Source organism: Gossypium hirsutum, chromosome A03, assembly GCF_007990345.1.
Source record: "Gossypium hirsutum isolate 1008001.06 chromosome A03, Gossypium_hirsutum_v2.1, whole genome shotgun sequence".
Classification (NCBI taxonomy): Eukaryota; Viridiplantae; Streptophyta; class Magnoliopsida; order Malvales; family Malvaceae; genus Gossypium; species Gossypium hirsutum.
Genome location: NC_053426.1, coordinates 105,298,571 through 105,320,867, shown reverse-complemented (window position 1 = coordinate 105,320,867; position 22,297 = coordinate 105,298,571). Strand labels below are relative to the sequence as shown.

The 22,297-nt window shown below is 35.1% G+C and overlaps 1 protein-coding gene and 1 non-coding gene across 5 annotated transcripts; both read left to right on the top strand.

The window, feature by feature from the left end:
• The first annotated feature begins 661 nt into the window (after positions 1 to 661).
• On the top strand, positions 662 to 766 carry LOC121227735 (small nucleolar RNA R71). The gene has a single exon (XR_005925263.1). It is a non-coding gene; the product is annotated as a small nucleolar RNA R71 (small nucleolar RNA).
• An 11,468-nt stretch (positions 767 to 12,234) lies between these two features.
• On the top strand, positions 12,235 to 14,675 carry LOC107886791 (tyrosine aminotransferase). 4 transcript variants are annotated; one of them, XM_016810857.2, is made up of 7 exons: positions 12,235 to 12,705; positions 12,796 to 13,135; positions 13,214 to 13,432; positions 13,536 to 13,595; positions 13,677 to 13,832; positions 13,911 to 14,004; positions 14,395 to 14,675. In XM_016810857.2, the coding sequence occupies exons 1-7, from the start codon at positions 12,437 to 12,439 to the stop codon at positions 14,511 to 14,513; spliced, it is 1,257 nt and encodes a 418-aa protein (XP_016666346.1). In that variant the 5' UTR covers positions 12,235 to 12,436; the 3' UTR covers positions 14,514 to 14,675. The 4 variants fall into 4 exon arrangements, with proteins under 4 accessions (XP_016666346.1, XP_040956597.1, XP_016666345.1 ...); XM_041100663.1 differs by having other exon boundaries at positions 14,370 to 14,675; XM_016810856.2 differs by having other exon boundaries at positions 13,650 to 13,832.
• Positions 14,676 to 22,297: the final 7,622 nt, after the last annotated feature.

Genomic DNA, 22,297 nt, shown 5'->3' with positions numbered 1-22,297 from the left:
TGGACAGCTGGCCTATCTAAGTTTCTAATCCTTAGATCGATGCTTGTTGATTCTTAAGTGCTGTCTTGGTACTTTGGAAACGGGTTTCTGACACCGAGATGAATTTAGAAAGTATATCTTCAAGGTTTGGTTTCTTCTCTTGTTGATAAGATGGTTGTTGAAAACCCTGAGGATTTTGTGGCTTTTGATTCCCTTAACCACCCCAGGAGAAATTTGGGTGGTTCCTTCAACCTGCATTATAAGTATTACTGTATGGGTTATTTTGAGATCTAAAGTTATTGTTACCCATATAGTTGACTTGTTCCTCTTCAGTTGTAGGATTGAAGGATTGGTATCCTGTATGTACACCTCCTCCGCTTGAGTCACACCTCATTACTGGATGTACCTGCGTAGAACCAAGTAAACCGTCAATCTTTTTATTGACAAGTTCTACCTGACTAGAGAGCATGGTGACTGAATCAATGTTATAGACACCGACTCTTTCGTTGGCTTTGTCCTCATAACTTGCCACTAATAGTTGTTCAGAGACATCTCCTCTATGAATTCATAGGCATCTTCCGGTGTTTTATTGTTAATGGTTCCGCCAGCAGCTGCGTCAATCATTTGTCTTGTCGAAGGATTCACACTATTGTAGAACATTTGAACTTACAGCCAAAGCGGTAACCTATGGTGAGGGCACCTCCTTAGTAAGTCCTTGTATCTCTCCCATGCATCGTAAAGTGTTTCTAAATCCATTTGCACAAAAGAAGAGATATCATTACACCATTTAGCCGTTTTAGCCGGCGAAAAATATTTTAGTAAAAACTTCTTGGTCATTTGTTCCCAAGTAGTGATAGACCCTCGTCGTAACGAGTTCAACCACTGTTTAGCTTTATTTCTCAGTGAAAAGGGAAATAACCAAAGACGAATGGCATCATCAGAAACGCCATTGATTTTGAATGTATCACAAAATTCAAGAAAATTCACCAAGTGCGTGTTGGGATCCTCATCCTGCAAACCATCAAACTGAACAAACCGCTGTATCATCTGAATTGTGTTAGGTTTTAGTTCGAAATTATTCGCAGCAATAGCAGGTCTAACTATACTAGACTCAGTTCCTGTTAAAGAAGGTTTAGCATAATCATACATAGTACGTGGAGCAGGATTTTGATTAGCTACAATTGTAGGAGGCAGCTGATCACCTGGATTTTCGGCCATCTCTTCGGTTGGGGTTTGAGTATCGTCTTCTCACTCATTCTCCGTGTAGCGTAAACTATGCCTTATTTCTCTTTGATTTTTGTGAATTGTGTGATCGATTTCTTCGTCAAAGAGTAATGGTCCTAACAAGTTTCTTCTAGTCACAAACTATAAAAACCTGCCAACAGAGAAAAAGTAAATTAATAAATAATAAATAAAATAAAATTGCAAGAAAAAAATGGCTAAAGTAATAAAAATTTAGTGTTCCTAATATTTCAGTTCCCCGGTAGCGGCGCCAAAAACTTGATCGCGTGATTCGTAACAAGTAATAAATATTTATAATGAAGATTAAACCTAGACTAACTATTATCATGAAGAAAAGGCAAGCACATCTATCGAACAATAGTATAGTAATGGCAAGACCGGGATATCGTACCCAAGGGAACCAAAAGTACTAGTAATAACTATCTTTTTATTATCTAGCCTAAGAATAAAAGGGTTTATTTATTAAACTAATTATTTAAACTAATTAACTGATTTAATTAAAGCAAAGAGAAAATTTGGAAAAAGACTTAAAGAAAAGCAATTGATAAGGACGACACCCAAGGAGGAATCCACCTAGATTTCACTTGTTATCTGACTCTGAACCAGACGATTTATTCACTTGAGTTGATCCGTAGAGATCCCTAAGTTAAGTTATTATCCCTATTCAAGACTAATAACGTCTAATCCCTAGATTGAATAACTGAGACTTTTCTCTAATTAACACTCTAAGGTTGCATTAACTCGATCTATAGATCCCCTTATTAGGTTTCACCCTAATTCGAAAAAATCTCGTAACCCTATTCCTAGGCGTTCGATCAACTCCACTTAATTATGCCAAATCTACTCTTAGGCAGGGTTTATTTCTCCTCTACATAAGCACATGAAATCATGAATTAATACCCAGAATATTAACTCAAGCATTAAGAATACATAATTAAGAATAAATCAAGTATTTATCATACAGTTCAGATAATAATAACAAGATCCATCATAGGTTTTATCCCCCTTAGGTATCTAGGGGTTTAGTTCATAATAAAATAAGAGTACGTCTCAAAAGTACGAAAAAAACAAAACATAAAGAAAACTCTAAAACCCCTGAAGGAATTCTGAGAGAGATCTTCAGTCTTGGAGTAGCTCCGGCTTTTGAGATGAATCGTCTGGCTTTCTTCAAGTAATTTCTGGTGTGTGGTACTGTATTCCAGAAAAGTTCTGGAAAGAGCGGCCTCCTTCTAGGTCACACTTAGGGTGTTTATATAGGCTTTGGATTGGCTTTCTTCCTCCCTAAGTACCTTTTTCCATGTAAAATACAACTCTTTGAAAAAGGGACACGCCCATGTGCCACGGCCCTGTGACGTGATTACCAGGCCGTGTTCGATCCGTTGAATTACACACGGCCGTGTGGGCTTAATGGCTAAGCTGTGTGAATCGTGAAAACCTTGGTCGACACCCCCGAAAGCCAGGGGCGTGTGAGATGCCCGTGTGGCAAGGCTTAGGCCGTGTCATCTTTTCGATTTGGTCTATTTTTGTCCCTTTTTAGCTCGTTTTTGGCTCCTTTCGACTCTTGGTGCTCTCCTAAGTACAAAACATGAAATAACGGGATTAAGAGCACCAAAATCCACAAATCTAGTAATAAACATCCATAAATATGCTAAGTATTTGGGGTATAGATATGTATAATTTGGCGTTTATCATCTCTTTTCCCTCCCCTTTCCATTCCTCCCCTATTTCTTCACCCCCATCCTTTTTTTTTTCATGATTCATTTTCTCTTCTTCTCTGTTCTTTTCTTCCCTTCTTTCCCCTTTCTTTCACTTTCCTCCTATTTCCCCTATTCCCTCACCCTCCGACCACCAAGTACCGCCGGCAGCCACCCCCTCCCTCTCTTCCCCCTCTGCATGCACTCCTCCGTCGTCCAACCCACACCGCTCGCGCACTAGCCCCATAAAGCACCATCGTCGTTCATCAGTCGCTTGTTTCCTTTTTACCTCAATTACTTTCAATTATTTTACTTCCTTTAGTCTACTTGACTTGTACTTGTTTATTCTTCCCACAGCTAATAATTTGCATGCTTATTAATCCTTAGTTATGTTTAGTAATTTCCAATTTTACTGACGATAAAGATTTACTTAGTCGCTGTGTTTTCATTCCTGCCTGATTTGCCCACATGATTAAGGTTATCATTAGTTATTTACCACATTTTAGTATTATCTACTATAACTTGATTTTTCTTTTAGCATTAGCTTTGTTTAACCTTAGTACTAATTCCATCTTTTGTTAGTCGTAATCATTTGGCTCGTTGATTCATACGCAATATCACTACTCAGTTTTAGCATGCTTGAATTAGTGTCCATATTATCTTACAAGCAGAGTATTACTATTTTGGACTACTCAGATTTTGCTTGCAGATTTGGGAATTATTAATGATGACCCGATCTTTTATTACAGGTACACTATGACAAATACAATAGGCAAGAAAACCGTGGTTCCTGCCTCGAAAAAACAAAAAGGAGCGACATCTTTCTCTGGCCCCACCACTGAGATACGACACCCATTTCTCCAATTTTCATCAGGACCCTAAGAGGAACTATTCTAGATATTACGGACCCGACCCCTAGGCGTGGGCCGTTGCATCGATTGGGATGCACTAGAGCAAGTCCATCTAGCTGACTCGATTTAGGCTCTCTTAACCATCGCTTCGTGGGACCGGTTCTTTGACATCATCGAGCTGACATATCTAGAATTCACCTAGGAACTAGGCTCGACTGTCCAGTTACAGACTGTGATGGCGGAACACGACGACCCAGGAATAGTTTAATTTCTCCTTGGCAGTCTAGTACGTCAGTTGAGTGTCCCCGAATTTGGAGCTGCCTTAGGACTCTATACGGACGAGTTCATGGACGCCGACATCTTTCCCAACCTCCACCATCACATTCATCGTTCACCCTCTGTGTGCTGGAACGACCTCTAACCTCATACAGGTATTTATGATCCTAATAGTTGTTCAAAGGCATCGGCACTGCCTCCAGCTCTGCGCTATCTCCATGCCCTTTTAGCACACACATTAACGGAGAGATGAGAGAGTATTGGCGTTGTCAACACTCACGACGCATACTTCTTGTGGAGCATGCGGAGAAGGCACATCTTTGATCTCGCGTACTTCGCCGCCCTTGCTATTCGCCATCAGATAGAACAACACCGAAAAGGAGTCATCAGTACTGGCCCACATGTGACTCGTCTAGCGCGCTACTTCAAGCTCCTGAATACAATGGCGCAGTCTTCATCGCTCACTCTCATTGCCCAGATGTCCCTACAGGGCATCTAAAGTATGCTCCATATGAGAGTGATTGAGTGTTGGCGTAAGTTCGACCCTCCTCAGTATCGACTTGCACGAGCCGCCGATGAGGATGATGACGAGGATATTCCTGATGATATCCCTCCAGTTCAGGACGAGCCACCTTCTCAGCCACCACCGAGACACCAGCCAGTTCATGCGGCTGCTTCATTGTCTGAAGTTTCAGACCACCTTCATCGCTTTGAGCAATATTGCACTCAGCGATTCAACAGCATCAAGGCGACTTTACAACAAATCTGCCAACATTTTCACATATCACCTCCAGCACCACCACATCAAGATCTAGCTGTCGACGAGGACTTTTAAGTCCATTTAATTTTTAAATTGTTTTTCTTTTTATTTTATTTTTATTTTTGCTTTTCTTTTGGACTTTATTTATCATTTTCTCCCAAGACTTTTATTAGTTTAATTTGAATTTTATTTTATCTTGCTATTTCATTATTACTAACTCTAAGAACCCTATAAATATAAATCCCTTAAACATTACTGATGGCATCGCAGTTTCAAAAGGTTCAGTCGATGGGAGCTACTCAGGAATAAACAAACATTCCTCCACAACTGCCATGTCCTGCTCGACCACGACTATAGCCACTATGACACCAACCACCACGATAACCTCTTCGCTGGACACTGTGGTTGTGGAACCCAACCTCTACCACCACCTTCACCTCTGTCTACATACATATCACTTTCAATGCCTCTAAACTTGTTCCAGCTCTTTCAAGGATTACATCCAAATTCAGGGCAGTTTCGTTCTCTCCCTCTCTTCTAATCTTATACTTATATGGCTATTATCTATCTTTGTAAATTGAGGGCAATGTACACCATAGGTGTGGGGAGGATATTTATGTGATTATCAAAAAATCCCTGAATTTTTATCTGTTCTTAAATAATTTTCTCATATCCTTATTAGAGTAAATTCTGATTGATCTATGATTTTTATTGATATGTTTTAAATTAAACCATAGGAAATTGTGCATTAATTGTTTAAACTTTAAGACATTAGGGAATCAAGCATGATGAGTTGACTTTTGAGAAATAAAATTGCTAGGTTGTTTCCCTGAATTGAGGTATTATCTTGAAGTTTTGAATTTACAGGATTGACATCAAATACCCTTAATTTTCATGAGACTTTGAGCTTTTCAGAGCATATATCTTTCTTGATCATTGATTTTATTGATTATGAGTGTGTCAACATTTATTTGTTATTCTAGAACTTGCTTCGATTATGCATGTCAAGACCACACCTTTGATTTGATATGCGAAAATGATAAAGGCACTTAGGTTCTAACCTATTTACCCCATCAAGGCCTACCCACACAATTGACTACTAGTGAACCCCTTTGAGTCTTAACTATTATTTATTGATTTTTCCCTTAATATTAACCCACAACTTAACATTTTTTTGATTCGTTAAGAATTTTTTCCTTTTTATTGACTCCCTTTTTGTCGAGATTTAATTTAATTAGTTACCTAATTATGTTCATTCATTCTAGTTGCTAAATTTATCCTTATGATGTATTCTCCATTACTTGTTCTTATTCTTAAAAAAAATCGCATATCTATTCATTCATTTACATATTGTTCTAAAGAGCTTGGATAAGTTAAAGTTGTTATATTGAGAAAAAGCTCACATCATTTGCTTTAGATAGTTTAAATTCTGGCACCTTCTTGTAATTTAGCAATGAGCTTCATTTTTCTAAGTTTGGTAATTCATTTTGAATTAATCTCGACTCTAACCCTCTTTTTTCAGCCTTTATCCACACCTTTAACCCAAACCCATTACAACCCTGCTAAAGACCTTTTAATAATTTGTGTATCATCTCATTTATAGTGGTGGAGATTTAATTTTCATGCAAGCTTATGGTAATAACTTTTCATGTTTGACTATTGAGTGCTTAATTGTTAAACCTTAAACACTTTGAGTGATTTGAGTGAACCTTTAGTGAGGATGTCAACCCTTGTTAAATTGGAATTAAAGATAACTACTTAGATAAAAGGGGATGCCTATGATTTTAGGATTAAAATGCTCAATTTGGATTGTTTGAAACTTTAATGTTCTTATGGTTAAGCTCTTAATGTATGATTATTTATGGATTATTTCGAACATTATTAATGAAAATTATAAGTTGAGAAGGATTTAGTTTAATTGTAAATTGAGGATTTTGCTTGAGGACAAGCAAATGCTTAAGTGTGGGGATATTTGATAAACCATAATATATACATATTTTTACCCCATGCTTAGCATATTTATAGATGATTTTTCCTTGGTTTTATTGAATTCGATGCTCCTAATCCTTTAAATTCATGTTTTACACTCAGGAAAGCTTAGGATAACCAAAAGAGCGAGAAAAGAGTGAAAAACGGACAAGTTGGGCCTAAATCAATGTCTCACACGGCCTAGGCAGTCCCACACAGGTAATCCAAACACCCGTGTGTGACACACGGGTAGACCACATGCCCGTGTGTCATGGCTGTGTCGACATTAATCCAAGTCAAAATTGCACACGGCCTGAGCATCTGCACACGGGCGTGACACACGGCCATGTCCCTGTCGAGCCCACGTCTAGTTCTACTCGGAAAAGGCTTATTTTGGGTTAATTTGGGCAATCAAAAATCCATATAAAGACCCTAGAAGAGGAGGAGAGAGACACACAGAGAGTGGGAGGCAGAAAATACTCGCGACTAGCCATCGGAATCACCTCGGAGCCAGGATCTACATCAAGACTAAAGATTTCCATCCAATTTCCTAGAAGTTCTTGGGTTTTCTTTATGTTTTGTTATTTTCCAAACTTTGAAATGTTTTCCATTATTATTATGAACTAAACTCCCTAAATACCTAAGGGAGATGAACCCTATGACAATTTTATTATGCTTTGATTTATATGATAAATACTTGTTCTTATTCTTAATTATGAGTTTTAATTCTTGCTTTAATATTTTAGGATATTAATCCAGGTTTTTGATTTGCTTATTCAGTGGAGAAAAGTCTCTGTTTAAGAGTAGATCATTCATAATTAAGTGGAGTTGAATGCAATCCTAGAGATAGGACGACATAAATCTGCCGGATTAGAGTCAAATCTAATAAGGGAGTCCATAGATCGAGTTAATGTGACAATAGGAGTTTTAATTAGAAAGATATTTCAATTAATCAACCTAGAGTCATGTGTTCTTAGTCTCGAGAGAGATATTAACATAAATTAGGGATTTCTACGGAATAAGTCAAGTGAATAAATCATCTAAATCAAAGGTAACAAGTGAAGTCTAGGTGGATTCTTTATTGGGTATTATCTTCTCAATTGGTTTTCCTGAAGTATTTTCCAACTTTCGCCTCTGTCGTGATCTTAGATAAATTAGAAAATTAGTTTAGTTTAAAAACACCCTTAAATTCTTAGGCTAGATAACAAAAAGAGAGTAACTACTAGTACTTTTAGTCCTCGTGGATACAATATATCGGTCTCACCATAACTATACTACTGTTCGATAGGTGCGCTTGCCTTAAGTCGAATTATTAGTTAGTTTCACGACCATCGCAAACCTACCCAACTACATTTATATATGATCCCTACAAAAATGAAGTTTGATAATTAATAATGGTTAGTGAAATTGTAATAGTTTGCCTTTGAAATTAGGACAATGATTCAATTACTCAAAAATAAAAATTAATTGAATACTTAAAATACTGACTCTTTTACAAAACTCAAAACAAGAATGAAAACATGTCTCAAAAATTTTATTTAGTAAGAGATGAAAATTAGGTATTAGTTTATAGTTGGCGACACTATTGAATTGATATGGCATAGAAACTTTATAGTTGATGATAAATAATTGTTAGTATATGATTTAAAAAGGAAATGAGAACAAAAGGAGTTAGTTATAAGCTTTATTGTATGTGTAGATCCAAATGAGAAATTAAGAATGTAGAGAGGGATTCACCATGAATTTGTAGCATCAAATAAATGGACTATGTCGCACAAGTAGAATATGTATAAAACTACACTTTTTCTATTTGATGTTAATTAAAATAAAGTTTTTCAACCTTTAAATAGATGTCGAAACTCCTCTTGTATCATTCAGTTTTCAATATTAGTGAATTTCTCCTCCTCTGCCTATGATTTTTTTTCTCAAAAGGGTTTTCATATAAAATCTGTGTGTTTTATTTTTTCTTTTCTTATTGTTTTGCGATCGTTCTATATTGCTATTATCAACATTCAATTTTATAAGTACTTTCCGTTAAGAATATGAAACCAACTCCCCTTAATATATATAAAAATAATGTTAAAATAATATAATAATAAAATATGTTATTTTACCCAAATAACCCAAAAAATTTAATTATTTACGTAAATGACCTTGATTAAAAAACAATTACATAAATAACCTGAAATGAACAGTAAAATTAAGTTATGGGAAGTAGATGCTCGGCACCCCTTTTTTTCTTACACAATCATTGGCTGATGATTGTGTTAGGGATAAAAAAAGAAAAATTTTGGGGTTCTGGACACTCGATGGCCAGCACCCCTGTATTTTTTCGAACCGTATCATATTGGTATACATTTATACCAGTATTAAATAAATAAAATTGAGATGCTAGCACACTAATGGTCGGTACCCTTTTTAAAATTTGTTAAAAAAAATTTAGGTGCTGGGACACTGATGGCCAGCACCCAGTACTCAATTTAAATTTTTTTGGGGGTGCTAGGATATGATGGCCGACATCCCCTTTATCTGATTAAATTCAACCAGATAAATTAAATTCTATTTTTTAAAATTAATTTCAATTTTAATCCAATTGGAATTTTATTACTATTTATGATACTATTTAGGGTTATTAATTTATTTAATTTTACAACCATATTTTAAACTTTTTTATCATTAGATACAAAATTGATTTACTTACAAATTCAAAAATAAAATTTATTTTTTTAATCATATAAAGGGGGGTCAGCTATTAGTGTCTCAACACCTCAAAAAAATTTTAATATAAAGGGTGTCGGTCATCAGTGTGCTAGCCCCCAAAAATTTCTTTTAAATACTAATATAAATGTATACCAGTATGATACGATTTAAAAAATATATAAAAATATCGGTAATCTAATGTCTAAAACCTCAAAAATTATTATTTTTAATCTATGATACAATCATTAGCCAATGATCTTGTCAAAAAAATGTGCTGGCTATCTACTCCCCATAACCTAATTTTATTATTCATTTTAAGTTATTTAAATAATTATTTTTGAACCCATAAATAATTAATTTTTTAAAGTAATTTGGTTAAAATAGCGAATAAAATATCTCACCATTGCAACTCATAAGCGCCACAAATGTTAAATAAAGTTAAAATAATAATGTATAGTACTCATAGCAATAAAAGCATCAACCCCACTTACAATAAAACAAAATATATGTATATTAAATTAGTCATAGTATATGATTGTTACCAAAAAAATACAAAGTGAAGATAAATTACTAAAAGCTCGAGGCTCGAGAATGTCAGAACAAGCTTGGAAGTTATTTGAATGCATCGACCGCAGTCTATCCTGTACACAAATTTAGCATTATCTTTTCGTTACATTTTAATTTAATATTTAATATTTTTATTTTTATTTTTATTTTTAATAAAATTTGATATTTCAATTTTTACAATACCATTAATTAATTTAAATATTTTATTTTAATTAAAATATTAATTTAATTTTAAGAATTATAAACACTATTAAAATTATTTATTAAATTCAAGTTTATTACAATAATAGATTTATATTATTTTGCCATAATTTTTTTTAATTTTGTTGTTTTTTGAAAGAATTGTTGCTTGTTTGCATATGCAGAGATGTCTTAAAGTCCAAAACTGTCTGCAATTGATGGGCGTCGAAAATACAAAAAATAATTCTTACAAAAATAACTCTAAATAGTAGTAAAGAGTGGCAGTAGCGTCGAATCCACAAGAATCGGATGTTATTATCAACTTCTGTGTTTATCTCGTAAACAGAATGTTTGTCGTGTCAAAGGTCGTGGCAAAGGTTGTGCCCACGACTCCAAACGGACCTGCTGAAAAATAAACAAATAGACCATGGGAGTTTTGAAATGTTTAAAAACTAAATAATTGAAACAACATAATTAAATAATTAAATAAATTAGAAATTAAATTCAAATTTTGTAATAAAAAATAAATTGCCTTAGCCCTAGACTTGGTAGATTCCGGTTCAAGAATCTATCCTTGAAAATTGATCTTCTCCTCCAAACAATAAGCTGGTCATAGCAGTTAAGAACGTCCTAACCACCAATTCTTCCTCTCGTAATTGGTCTCGGTACGACCTGCAAACCAACCTTTACCGATTATCTAACCGAGATACACGTGTTTCCGATTCAAGACTTCAACAACCTTGCGCTCTGAAAAACCCAACTCGAATCAACGGCCTCAACTGCGTGGGTCGTTTAAACCCAATCACTTCTTCCTTAATTTGTTCTCGGAGATCCGAATACAGCATGGTCGACTCGTTTCTCCAACTGTCAGCAAACACGACTCCAACCCAACGTGCACTTTGACTTGAAATTGAGTTTAACTTTAAGGGATGATTTGTCTATCCAGATACTTAGGGATGATTTTAAGTACGAATTCGTATCTCACGGTTCCCGACCAGAAAGAACACCGGCCTAAAGCTAAGTTGGAATTTAGGGAAGCATGGATTTGATCATGCTTTTTAGGTTATGAAAGGTGGTTTGATGATAATGGAAAATATTAGGGAATGAAAGGACTTGGAAGGCAATTGGACGAATTTTGAAAGAACAAAGAAATTGAAATGAAAATATCAGAATTCTCACGCCAAATTGAAAGGAAAAGGAAAATAATTCTATTCAACTAGAATTAGATGCGTCTTTCCTAATAAGATTAAGGCACTATTTATATATATAGAATTTAATAATTTTAGCCTTAACTAATTTAACATAAAATTAAATAAATATAAAATATAATTTTTTTTTATTTTTACAAAGTCAAAAATTCTGATGAATCCTTGGTTTTCTTCACATTTTTTATTCAGCCTCATTTCATTGATTGTGTTTTAATTTGGTCCTTTTCTATCTGTATTTTTCTCTTAGTGTCTCAATTGCATCTCTAATAAGATTAAAACATAAAAGTACTAATTTAACAGGATCAATTCAAAAATAAATCTAATTAAACACAAAATGTCATGCAAATTAACATGTTATCAGCAACCATAAAAAAATTTCCGAGAAAGAAACGTGGAAAATACTTTAAAGCTCACATGAAAAATATACTTAAATCAATAAAATTAACTCCATGATAAAAGAAATTATCAATAAAAAAATTATACTTAAATCAATCTCTCTTATAAATAAAATTTTTATTCATCCAATGATATCAACAATAGTTATTTTTATACTTGACCTGAATACCTTTTCATGGATCAATATGTCACATGATGACTGGTGAGGGACGATGCCACATCACTATGTCTATCACTTGCTCCGTACATGAACTATCGTATCTTCTGTTGGATTACTTCTTCAATTAATCCTTGTAAATCAATTTCTCTTGATTATTAGGTAGAATATAAACTAAAAATACTGAAAATTAAAAAAAATTCTAATTTTTAAAGTAAAAAAATGAAATACATTAAAGGAAAAAAAAACTTGTAGGCTGTTTGACCATCTAAAGTCTTATCGGAAGACAAGAAAATATCAAAACGCAAAAAGGACCAAATGTGAATTCCTGTTTCTTTTTGCTAAAAATAAAATGGTTGGTGCATGAGTTTGTTGAAGCCTCACAGCTTGCATTATTCTATTTTAACTCCAGACTCCATTGCATTTGCATTTGCATAGCAACAAGAAGAAGAGAGAAGATGGAGATTGAAGCAAAGAGATGGGGTTTCCGTGGAAAGCAAGAGCTGAACGCAGCATCAGCCTCCACTGTGCGAGGATATCTCAACCAAATAATAGCCCGCATCAACAAAGATAATAGCTCTTCAGTCATTCGTCTTGGTCATGGCGACCCCTCTCATTTTCCAAGCTTCAAGACTACCCCTGCAGCTGAAGATGCCATTGTTGATGCTCTACGTTCGGCTAAGCATAATTGTTATGCGCCTTCTGCTGGTGTTCTTCCGGCAAGGAGGTTAGTTAGATTGAAAACTTTAAAAAGGTGTTATTGAAGTTTGTTTATGAGTGAATGGTCATCGACTTTGTTCGGTTTGAATTCCAACAGGGCAATTGCAGATTACCTCAACCGTGACCTTCCTTGCAAGTTATCACCGGATGATGTTTATCTTACAAGTGGGTGTACTCAAGCAATAGAAGTAGCAATAAATGTTCTTTCCCGTCCTGGTGCCAATATTTTGCTTCCTAGACCGGGCTTCCCATACTATGAATCTTGTTCTGCTTATAATCATCTGGAAGTACGTCATTATGATCTTCTTCCTGAAAAAGGTTGGGAGGTTGATCTTGATGGTGTAGAGAGTATTGCGGATGAGAATACTGTCGCTTTGGTTATTATAAACCCAGGCAACCCTTGTGGAAATGTCTTCAGCTATGAACAGTTGCACAAGGTTAAAAAAGCTTTTAGAGTAATTTGTTGACTCTTCCCAAAACAAGATGTTGATTAGCATTTTCTTATTGAATCTTAGGTTGCAGAGACAGCAAGAAAGCTTGGGATTTTGGTTATTTCTGATGAAGCTTACGACAATCTGGCATTTGGAAGCACTCGTTATGTGCCAATGCGAGTATTGGGGTCAACCGTGCCTGTTCTCACCCTGGGGTCTATATCAAAGAGATGGATTGTTCCAGGATGGCGCCTGGGGTGGATTGTCACAAGCGATCCTAATGGCATTCTTAAAAAATCTGGGGTTGTCCCTTATTTCTTTTATATTCCTTTGGTTTAAGATATGTGGTGCTATATTTAAAAGTTGGGATCATGTTAAGTTAATGATCTAATTTGGCTCTTATCAGGTAATTGATTCGATCGCAGAATTCCTCAATATCTCTTCTGATCCGGCTACCTTTATCCAGGTTTGGCAATCAAAGATACTTTTGTTAAGACACACATTTACACTGGAAAATTAGAATTCCTGTCATTTTTTTATGAAACAGGCAGCGACTCCTCAAATCCTGGAGAATACAAAGGAGGACTTTTTCTCAAAGATTATCAGCACCCTGAGGGAATGTGCTGATATATGCTACAATAGAATTGAAGAGATACCTTCCTTAACTTGTCCAAAGAAACCGGAAGGATCAATGTTTGTAATGGTAAGGTAGTTGTTTGATGTTCATAATGTATGCTGAAGAAATCAGAATAGTATTTAAATTAGTAAGCTTTAAACGCAGGTGAAGTTGAACCTATCGATGTTGGAAGACATTAATGATGATATGGATTTCTGCCTCAAGTTAGCTGAAGAAGAATCAGTCATTGTTCTACCAGGTAATGTAATGTAGTTCTACCAGGTAGTGTTCAGGGAGAATCCGTATTGTCTTTTCAGCAATCGATTTGGACCTCAAACAATGGAAGTATGATTAGTCAAGTGGTAGTGTTTTTACTAATTAAGACTTTTTATGAGTACGGGTTCAAACCCTACCAAGATCAAAATGATAAAAACATTTTTTTGATGGAACTAGACACTCTCCTTGGAGTTGGAGAATAAAATCTCAGAGCTAAAATCGAGCATAAATATCCTAAGTAAAATATCTCTATTGTTTGAGATTCGGATCAGTTGCTCAAAAAAGGGCACATCAAAGACTTCTCCCGCTAAGAAGACGGATTCACCCTCAACAGATAGTGTTTTACAGAAAAACAAAGAATTAATGGATGCAGGGATAGCAGTGAGATTGAAGAATTGGCTTCGCATTACTTTTGCTATTGAACATTCTCTTCTCCAAGAAGGGTTGGGAAGGATAAAAGGCTTTTGCCAAAGGCATGCCAAGAAGCAATAAAATAACGGGAGTAGATTGGTGTTTGTGTTGGATTTCATAACCCAAATAAATTTGCTGGTTACCGATGAATTATTGGCTGGCCTTAAACGATCCCGTCTGTATCTGTTATTTTGCCCATCCAACTGCTTTGTGGTTTATAAAGTTTTAAGATTTTATTTTTAATATTATTATCAAAAGATAAAATTACTTAACGTGTATGTTATATTATTTTAGTAGGTTTTTTATTAGGCAATGTATAGTTTTGGTGATTGTCACGGCAAGATTCACTATTTTGATTAATGATGTTGAGAATTTCTCATCTTTTGAGTCAGAATTTATTGACCTGAGCATTTCAGTCATAAGTTTTATGTATTCCTTTTTATTTTGGCTTGAGCCAACAATGCGCTGATAGTCGGTTTGGCTTAAAGAAATTTGACAGTAATTTAGTCCGGGTATCATCCAAATAATTAGACTCATATTTTTCGTCATTAAATTTGTTCCACCATTTTTTTTTTTGAAATTTTGAATTAGCAATGTGATTCTCATGTATTTTGTTTGCAAGCATAATTCCAAGATATAATCCAAGAAATACTCAATTTTGAAAAGAAATGAATTGTTTTGTATATGTGTTTTTTGTATGGTTTTGGCTAAAATTTGTCAAAAAATTTAGGTCATGTATTTTGAATTTTTTCTAGTAAGATATCAAAAGAAGATGATATGTACCAATTCCACTATTTTTAAAATCAATTTGGAAATTGTAAAGGATAAATAAAGGCACTTGGTTGCCATAAAAAAATTAATTTGGGAATTTGTATTGGGTGTCATACTTGAAATATATGAGCCAAGAGTGTCTCATATATTGGTTGTTGATAAGGAAGACATTATACTAGACTGTTTGATAGCCCCAATATGTAAAATATGAGTGATGGTATATTTTGGTGGTGAATTTTGTTGGAATTTTCTTTTGGAGAGTTTGAGTTTTCACCTAAATCTCTTGGTCTAAGAATTTTAATTAATTGGGTTGTTGAATGGATCTATGTAGTGTTTAAACAAATACTGATTCAATTTGAACCAGTACATTTTCATAATATTGTTGGGTTTTTTTTGTAAGTTTAATGGCTTAAAATGTCATCCTTTAAGAAGTACTTTGATAACAATGTGTAAAGATTTTTCAGAAAATTCTTCCTCCATAATGAATTTTTTTTCAAACTATTTATTTGTAAAATATTGTAAGGATTTTTGCCTAACAGTATGCGAAGATGTTACTTTTTTTGAAAAAAACCTCTTGAAGATATTTACTTTTGAAATATTTTTGAGAGATTATGGTTTATATAAAACAGTCTATTTTTTTTGAAATTTTGGTTGCTTCAACAACAATGTGTTTGAGAGGAGTTTTCTTTTTGGATTGAGCTATGACTAATGTCAGTTATAGGGATTGAGAGAGAGATTTGATCCATTTTTTTATTTGAGAACTGATTTCATTTAGGTTTTTGTGCATTTTAGAGGGATGCATCATTTGAGGTTATTGATGAGGATGATCCTTCATTTTCTTCTTGCAAACAAATTTCATAGCATGATTTTGATGATTTGGGGATATGTTTGTTTTGTAGGAGGATTCTTTTATTTTTCCTTTTCCTTTGTCTTTTTTTTTTGTTTTGGGGGCATTTTTGAAGGAATTCTATACTGAGAAAATTAGGCAAAGAATTATTTTCTCCTTTGGTATATTCAATTTCAAAATCAAATATACACAAAACTACTTGTTATCTTGCAAAAATTTGTTTTGAAGTAATATTTTAAACATCCTTCTATAAAACTTCTTTTACAGATTTGTAATCAATTCGTGAAAGAAATTTTTTATTTAATAAATCACTCTAAATTTTGTAATACACAAAACAATCAATAAAATTTCTTTTTTGATTGTACTATAATTTTTTCGAGCTAGATTTTAGTGTCTAGATGTAAACTGGACTATTTGTTCTTTTCCACTCTTAATTTGCTTTAAGATCCCACTGTACCTTATCTTACAAGAATATGTTTTTACTGTTTAGGGGGCGGTTGCATCAACTTTATTCTAGTGCCTTAGAGAATTTCCCTTGAGAGTTCTCACTTTCGAGAAATAGGTCGACTTATGCATCTTTGAAGCAAAGAAATCGCCTAAGGCCACACAGTTTGCTAAACTAAAGTTCTAATCCCGTGACACAAGCACGAGGCTTGAGCCCAAAAGCTTAATTTAGTTCAAATAGGTTGATTCTTTCATTTTGCGCATGGTATTAGACCCAGTTTGGTTTTGCTTTTTACATTTTTTATTTTATTTTATTATTTATTATTTTAGTCAAACTAAGTTACTTAATTTCTTCGATCTCTTAACCTTAGAATCAAATCAGATTTTCTTAATATTTTCAGTATGTAGACACTCAATTTTGCCCGGGCCCAAAAATAAGTCCAAAAACAAAAATAATAAACCCAAAAAAAAACGAAGTCCAAATTCAGTCCAGAATTACAAATATAATTTGGCCCGATCGGAATGGCCCATTACTTGAAAAGATTTAAGGTCCATCTACAAGTTTGACTCATATGGAAATATAATCTTCAATGATATGCAATCTTAGATATGATATGCAATCTTAGATATGATACAATCTTAGATATGATATGCAATCTTAGAAGATATGATTTTGTAATCTTAGAGATTTAATTTGTAGATACCTTTTAATCTTAACCGTTGATGTAATTGATCTGTACCGTCGGATTTGAGGAGGTTCAACTATAAATAGAGGCATCTCCCTTCATTGTAAACACACTGGAGTTTTAGAAAACAATAAAAATTTTTGAAAGCTTTCACTCAAATTTCTCTCCCTCTTACGTTCTTATTTTCTACGGTTTGTTCTTATTTTATTCTTTGTTCATCTTCGTTTTTCAACCTTTTTTATTTTGATTTAATCCATGTTTCCCTGATTTTTTTATATATTTTATTTTATTTTTAATAATTTTAGAATCATATCAAACTCTTTCATTTTTTAATATTTTTTTAGTATTACTCTTAGTAAGTTATTTTTTATTCAAATCATTATTTTTAAAAAATATATTTCATTTAATTGTCATATTTTATCCAAAAGTTTTTCTAAAATGAGGCAATGTTTTTCGTATTTAGGAATTCGGGAAATAGTGCCCTAACATGCTGGGTTGTGATTTCCCGTTTGTCTAAATGCCTAAAGTATCCTACTAAATAGATTTTGTAAATCACGAGATGATTTCAGTTACAAAAGTTTAAGAATATCGTGTCCTATCATGCTGGATGTGATGTTTGTATTCTTTCGGAGCTAAAGAATCTCGATTTTTCAACTTAAATAATTCTGGTTTTAAAAAAGGGATCCTATTTTTAAATCCTTTCAAATTTTTGACATTAAGACAGAAAACTATTCAATTTGGTACCAATTTTTGGCGTTGCGAGGGTACTAATCCTTCCTCGTACGTAACCGACTCTCGAACCTGTTTTCTTAATTTTCGTAGACCAAAATGTTTTATAAGATGATCCAATCACACCTAAAAAGGTTGGTGGCGACTCCCGTTTTTGTTTTTCAAAAGTCGATCCCTATTTTTCAAACATCCCTTTAAAAAAAATGGTTTCGACAGCTTGGCGACTCCAATGGGGACTTAAGAGAGTCAAGCCAAGAAATTGAGTATTTTCGGTCTTAATGTCGGAAGTTTGGAAAATTTAAATTTGGATCTTTTTTACATGTGTTTGTTGCATATGTTTGTTACCTTATTGTTGTACATTGCATTTGCATGACTGTTGTGGTCACACCCTTAAGTGGGAGTGAGAAGCTACGCTTTCGTAAGGTTTTCACCTTCGTATGAGCTAGTGGATTGCTTCCGGGATGCTGTACCTATGTCTTCGTGAGATTTTCATCTCCGTATGGCCATAGGGAAATGTGTCCCCCTGAACTGAACTTGGTCTATATGAGCCTATAATGGGTGAAGACCAAGGAATCTGCTGGCTCAAGTACCCTGGCTTTAGAGCTAAAACTCATATAGTGAACTTTAAAGAGTTTAGGAAAGATAGTGATAGCCTTTAGTAAGCTACCCTTGTAAGTACTTGTTTATCTTTTTTTTTATGATACTAGCATATTTTTATTTTGCTGTCATTGCATGTCATTTGGCATTTAAAGGTGTCGATTCATGGCTCGATTTCTAGATTAGAAAGTTTTGTAATGAGGACTGAATACCTTGATAGAGTGGAGGACAATGCTTCTGTCTGTACCTGGTCAGAGAAAACCCAGTTAGAGAAAGGAGATAGTGTCACCTAGGGATATACGTCAGAGTTATGGGACTTCACCCGTATTAATTCGATGCAGAATGAGTTTCAGGAGCTGAAAAACATTTAGGCCCGATGGGATGACGAGGCTAAGCAGCTTTTCTATCAGAATTATGGAGACCTTCCCTATTTTTTAGACGACAAAGTAGATAGGCACTTGTTTCGAGCTATGGTACAGTTCTGGAACCCTGCTTATAGTTGCTTTACATTTGGTGATGTTGATCTTGCACCTACTTTGGAGGAGTATACGACTGTACTGCGTTGCCCGAGGATTCAGGGTCACAAGGCATATGTTAGGCCTGCTAGTCTTCCAACTTTTGCAAAGAAGTTGGTGATGATTACTGGGATGAGTGAACAGCGGGCAATAGCTCGTATACAGCAAAAAAGTGATAGTAAGTGCATTCCATGGGCCGTTTTGAGGGATTTAATATCGACACATCCAGACGTAAAGAAAAGGGTCGACGTCCTGGCTTTGAGTATTTACGACGTGGTGATTTTTCTAAAGGCGTCGGGGCACATAGATGAGGCAGTTGCGGATTTGTTCGATCGCATTGGTAAGCAGAATACACCGGTACCAGCAATCCTAGCTGAGACATTTAGATCTTTGAGTGCATGTCGGAGAGCCGGCAAAGGTAGATTCATTGGATGTGCACAGTTGTTGTTGGTTTGGTTCCACAGTCATTTTTGGAAGCTTGATAAGGTTCCTTGCCGAGTATTCTTTGAGGGTTATTCTCCCTTAAAAGAAGCAGTAGACATGCCGAGGAGACATGACATTTCAGAGAAGAGGTGGATAGACATTCTTCAGAATCTTCGAGAGGAAGATGTTATGTAGAAGGCTCCTTGGTTGGTTCCTAGTGAACTCATTTACCGCTGTGGCAATTTTGATTGGGTCCCTTTGCCAGGAATTTAGGGAGTTGTTGGATATACACCATTGCTTGTTCTAAGGCAATATAGAGCGAGACAGTTCATACCGGTTATACAGGGTCTAGTTCAAAGTGATTTCTCTTATAAAGGAGATCACTATGAGAAGAAGATGCGAGAGATTTCTGAGGCTTGGAAGAAGCCTTTCTGCATGAAGATCTTGACCGAAGGCTCGACGTCAATCCTTGAGTATAAAGGGTGGTTTAGTAGGAGAGTCAACGATAATGTCCATAGCCCAATTTTGGGAGTGGCTCGATCATTAGAGAAGAGCTTACGAGTGATTCCATCAGAGTTGGAGGTTACGAAGCAAGAGTTCGAAAGAAAGAATTCGGAGATTGAAAAGTGGATTGAGAAGCTCGAAGAGGAAAAAATGTGCTTAAGTCTCGACGTCGATGTTTAAAAGATGGAAGTCGATAAGGTGAAAAAGGAAAAGAGAAAGATCGAGATGATTTAAAGACGCACTACAAAAAGGCCCAGGTAACGTTGAAAAGGGTCGGATTAAGGAGATCTCCAGAGCAGTGGTAGCAAAAGATTCAGGAAGAAAGAGCCAAAGCCTAGTATTGGGAGAAGAAGTTCCTAGAGATGCAATCGCATAATCAGGCCCTAGAGAAGAAAAATTAAGGATTAAAAACTAAGGTGGCTGAACTTGGACTATCTTTTCATCATCACCGAAATCGTAACCTTACAATTGAGTTAAAGGCAAGCTTGAATAAGATCGAGAAAATGAAGCACGATATTGGAAGGTTGGAAGCAGCACTACAGGGCTGTGAGCTACAGATTGAGCAACTCGAGGCAAGAGAAGAACAGTGGAAAGGAGAACTTCACCATCTTCAGGATCAAGTTTAGAAATAGGGATTATCTCATGAGAGAAGCCTTAGTTCAAATTCGAGAGGTTGCTGAACATTTGCAGGATTTGGCAGTACAAGCTAGAACACTGAGTATAATATATGAGTCATCGTCAAACAGAGGACGAGAGTTAACATTGTTATTAGATAGGGTTAAGACTCTAGGCCTACGAGTGAAAGCGTATTTGTAATCCGTTTTATGAAAAGATTTTTGTTCCTTAAATAACATTTTCTAAAATAAAATTGAATCAGAATCGACATCTTTTTGCATTCATGCATTTGCATTTCATAACATCTCATTATATCATATGCATTCAAGTTTATAGAAAGACCCTAATTAAGGTTAAAAAGAGAAAGAAAGAAAGAAGAGGGTCACGGCTGAGCGAAAAGAAGACGCTCCCTTACATATCCTAGAATTTTGTATCAAGAGGGATAGCTTACCTAGAGATAGGGGTGTTTGGAAATGAAAATCATTCCATCAATGCCATACATGAAGAAGGGACTGATTAAGGAAACCTTGAGGGCATTCGCCTTTACGAACCGGGAAGCTCTCTGAACAATTAGACTGCGGAGGAACTTCCTATAGTCTTTAGGAATTTTTCAGAGTAATTCTCGAAACATTGTTGTTACTCTAGAGCCTAGGAGTAATAGGATTTCATTTGTAAAATGGGCTTACAATCATCTATTATTTTTTAATAAAGCATAACTTTTATCAATTTGAACGAGTATTGTTTCATTTTTATCAACCAATATTTCGTTAAATTTTGGCGATTCTTATTCTTTCATTCATAGCACATAAATAATCATTCTTAAATTCATTCATTCTTTGTATATTCTTTATACTTCAAAGATCCCTAGATATCAATGACATGAGCATTGATATTACAAATCCTGATTTCTCTTATGAGCGAGACATGTGTTTAGAGGAATCACAGGATTTTGAAGATGTCCAGGATTGTGATGCGTCTCTAGATCTTTTGAGGGTGGTGAAACAGGAGGAGAAACAAATCATGCCACATGAGAAAGAGGCAGTAGAGAATGTAGCCCTAAAGGAAGGGAAAGAGGTGAAAATTGGCACACATATTGCTGATGATATAAGGCAAGGACTGATTGAGTTGTTACGTGAGTTCAAGGATATATTCGCATGGTCCTATCAAGATATGCCAGGGTTAAATACTGATATTGTGGTGCATCGTCTTCCAATAAGACAGGATTGTAAACCAGTTCAGCAGAAGTTGAAAAGAATGAGACCAAATATCGTATTAAAAATAAAGGATGAAGTCAAGAAACAGTTCGATGCAGGATTCTTACAAGAGGTGAAGTATTCTGAATGAGTAGCTAACATTATACCAGTCCCTAAGAAGGATGTGAAGGTACGAATGTGTGTTGATTACAGGGATCTGAACAAAGCTAGCCCAAAAGATAATTTCCCTCTGCCTTACATAGACACTTTGGTAGACAATACAGCGGGATATTCGTTGTTCTCCTTCATGAATGGTTTTTCAGGGTACAATCAGATAAAGATGCATCCTAAAGACATGGACAAAACCACCTTCATAACCTTGTGGGGGACTTTCTGTTACAAGGTAATGCCTTTTGGGCTAAAGAATACAGGGGCAACATACCAAAGGGCTATGGTGACCTTATTTCACGATATGATGCACAAGGAAATTAAAGTGTATGTTGATGATATGATTGCCAAATCTCGAACAAAGGAAGAACAT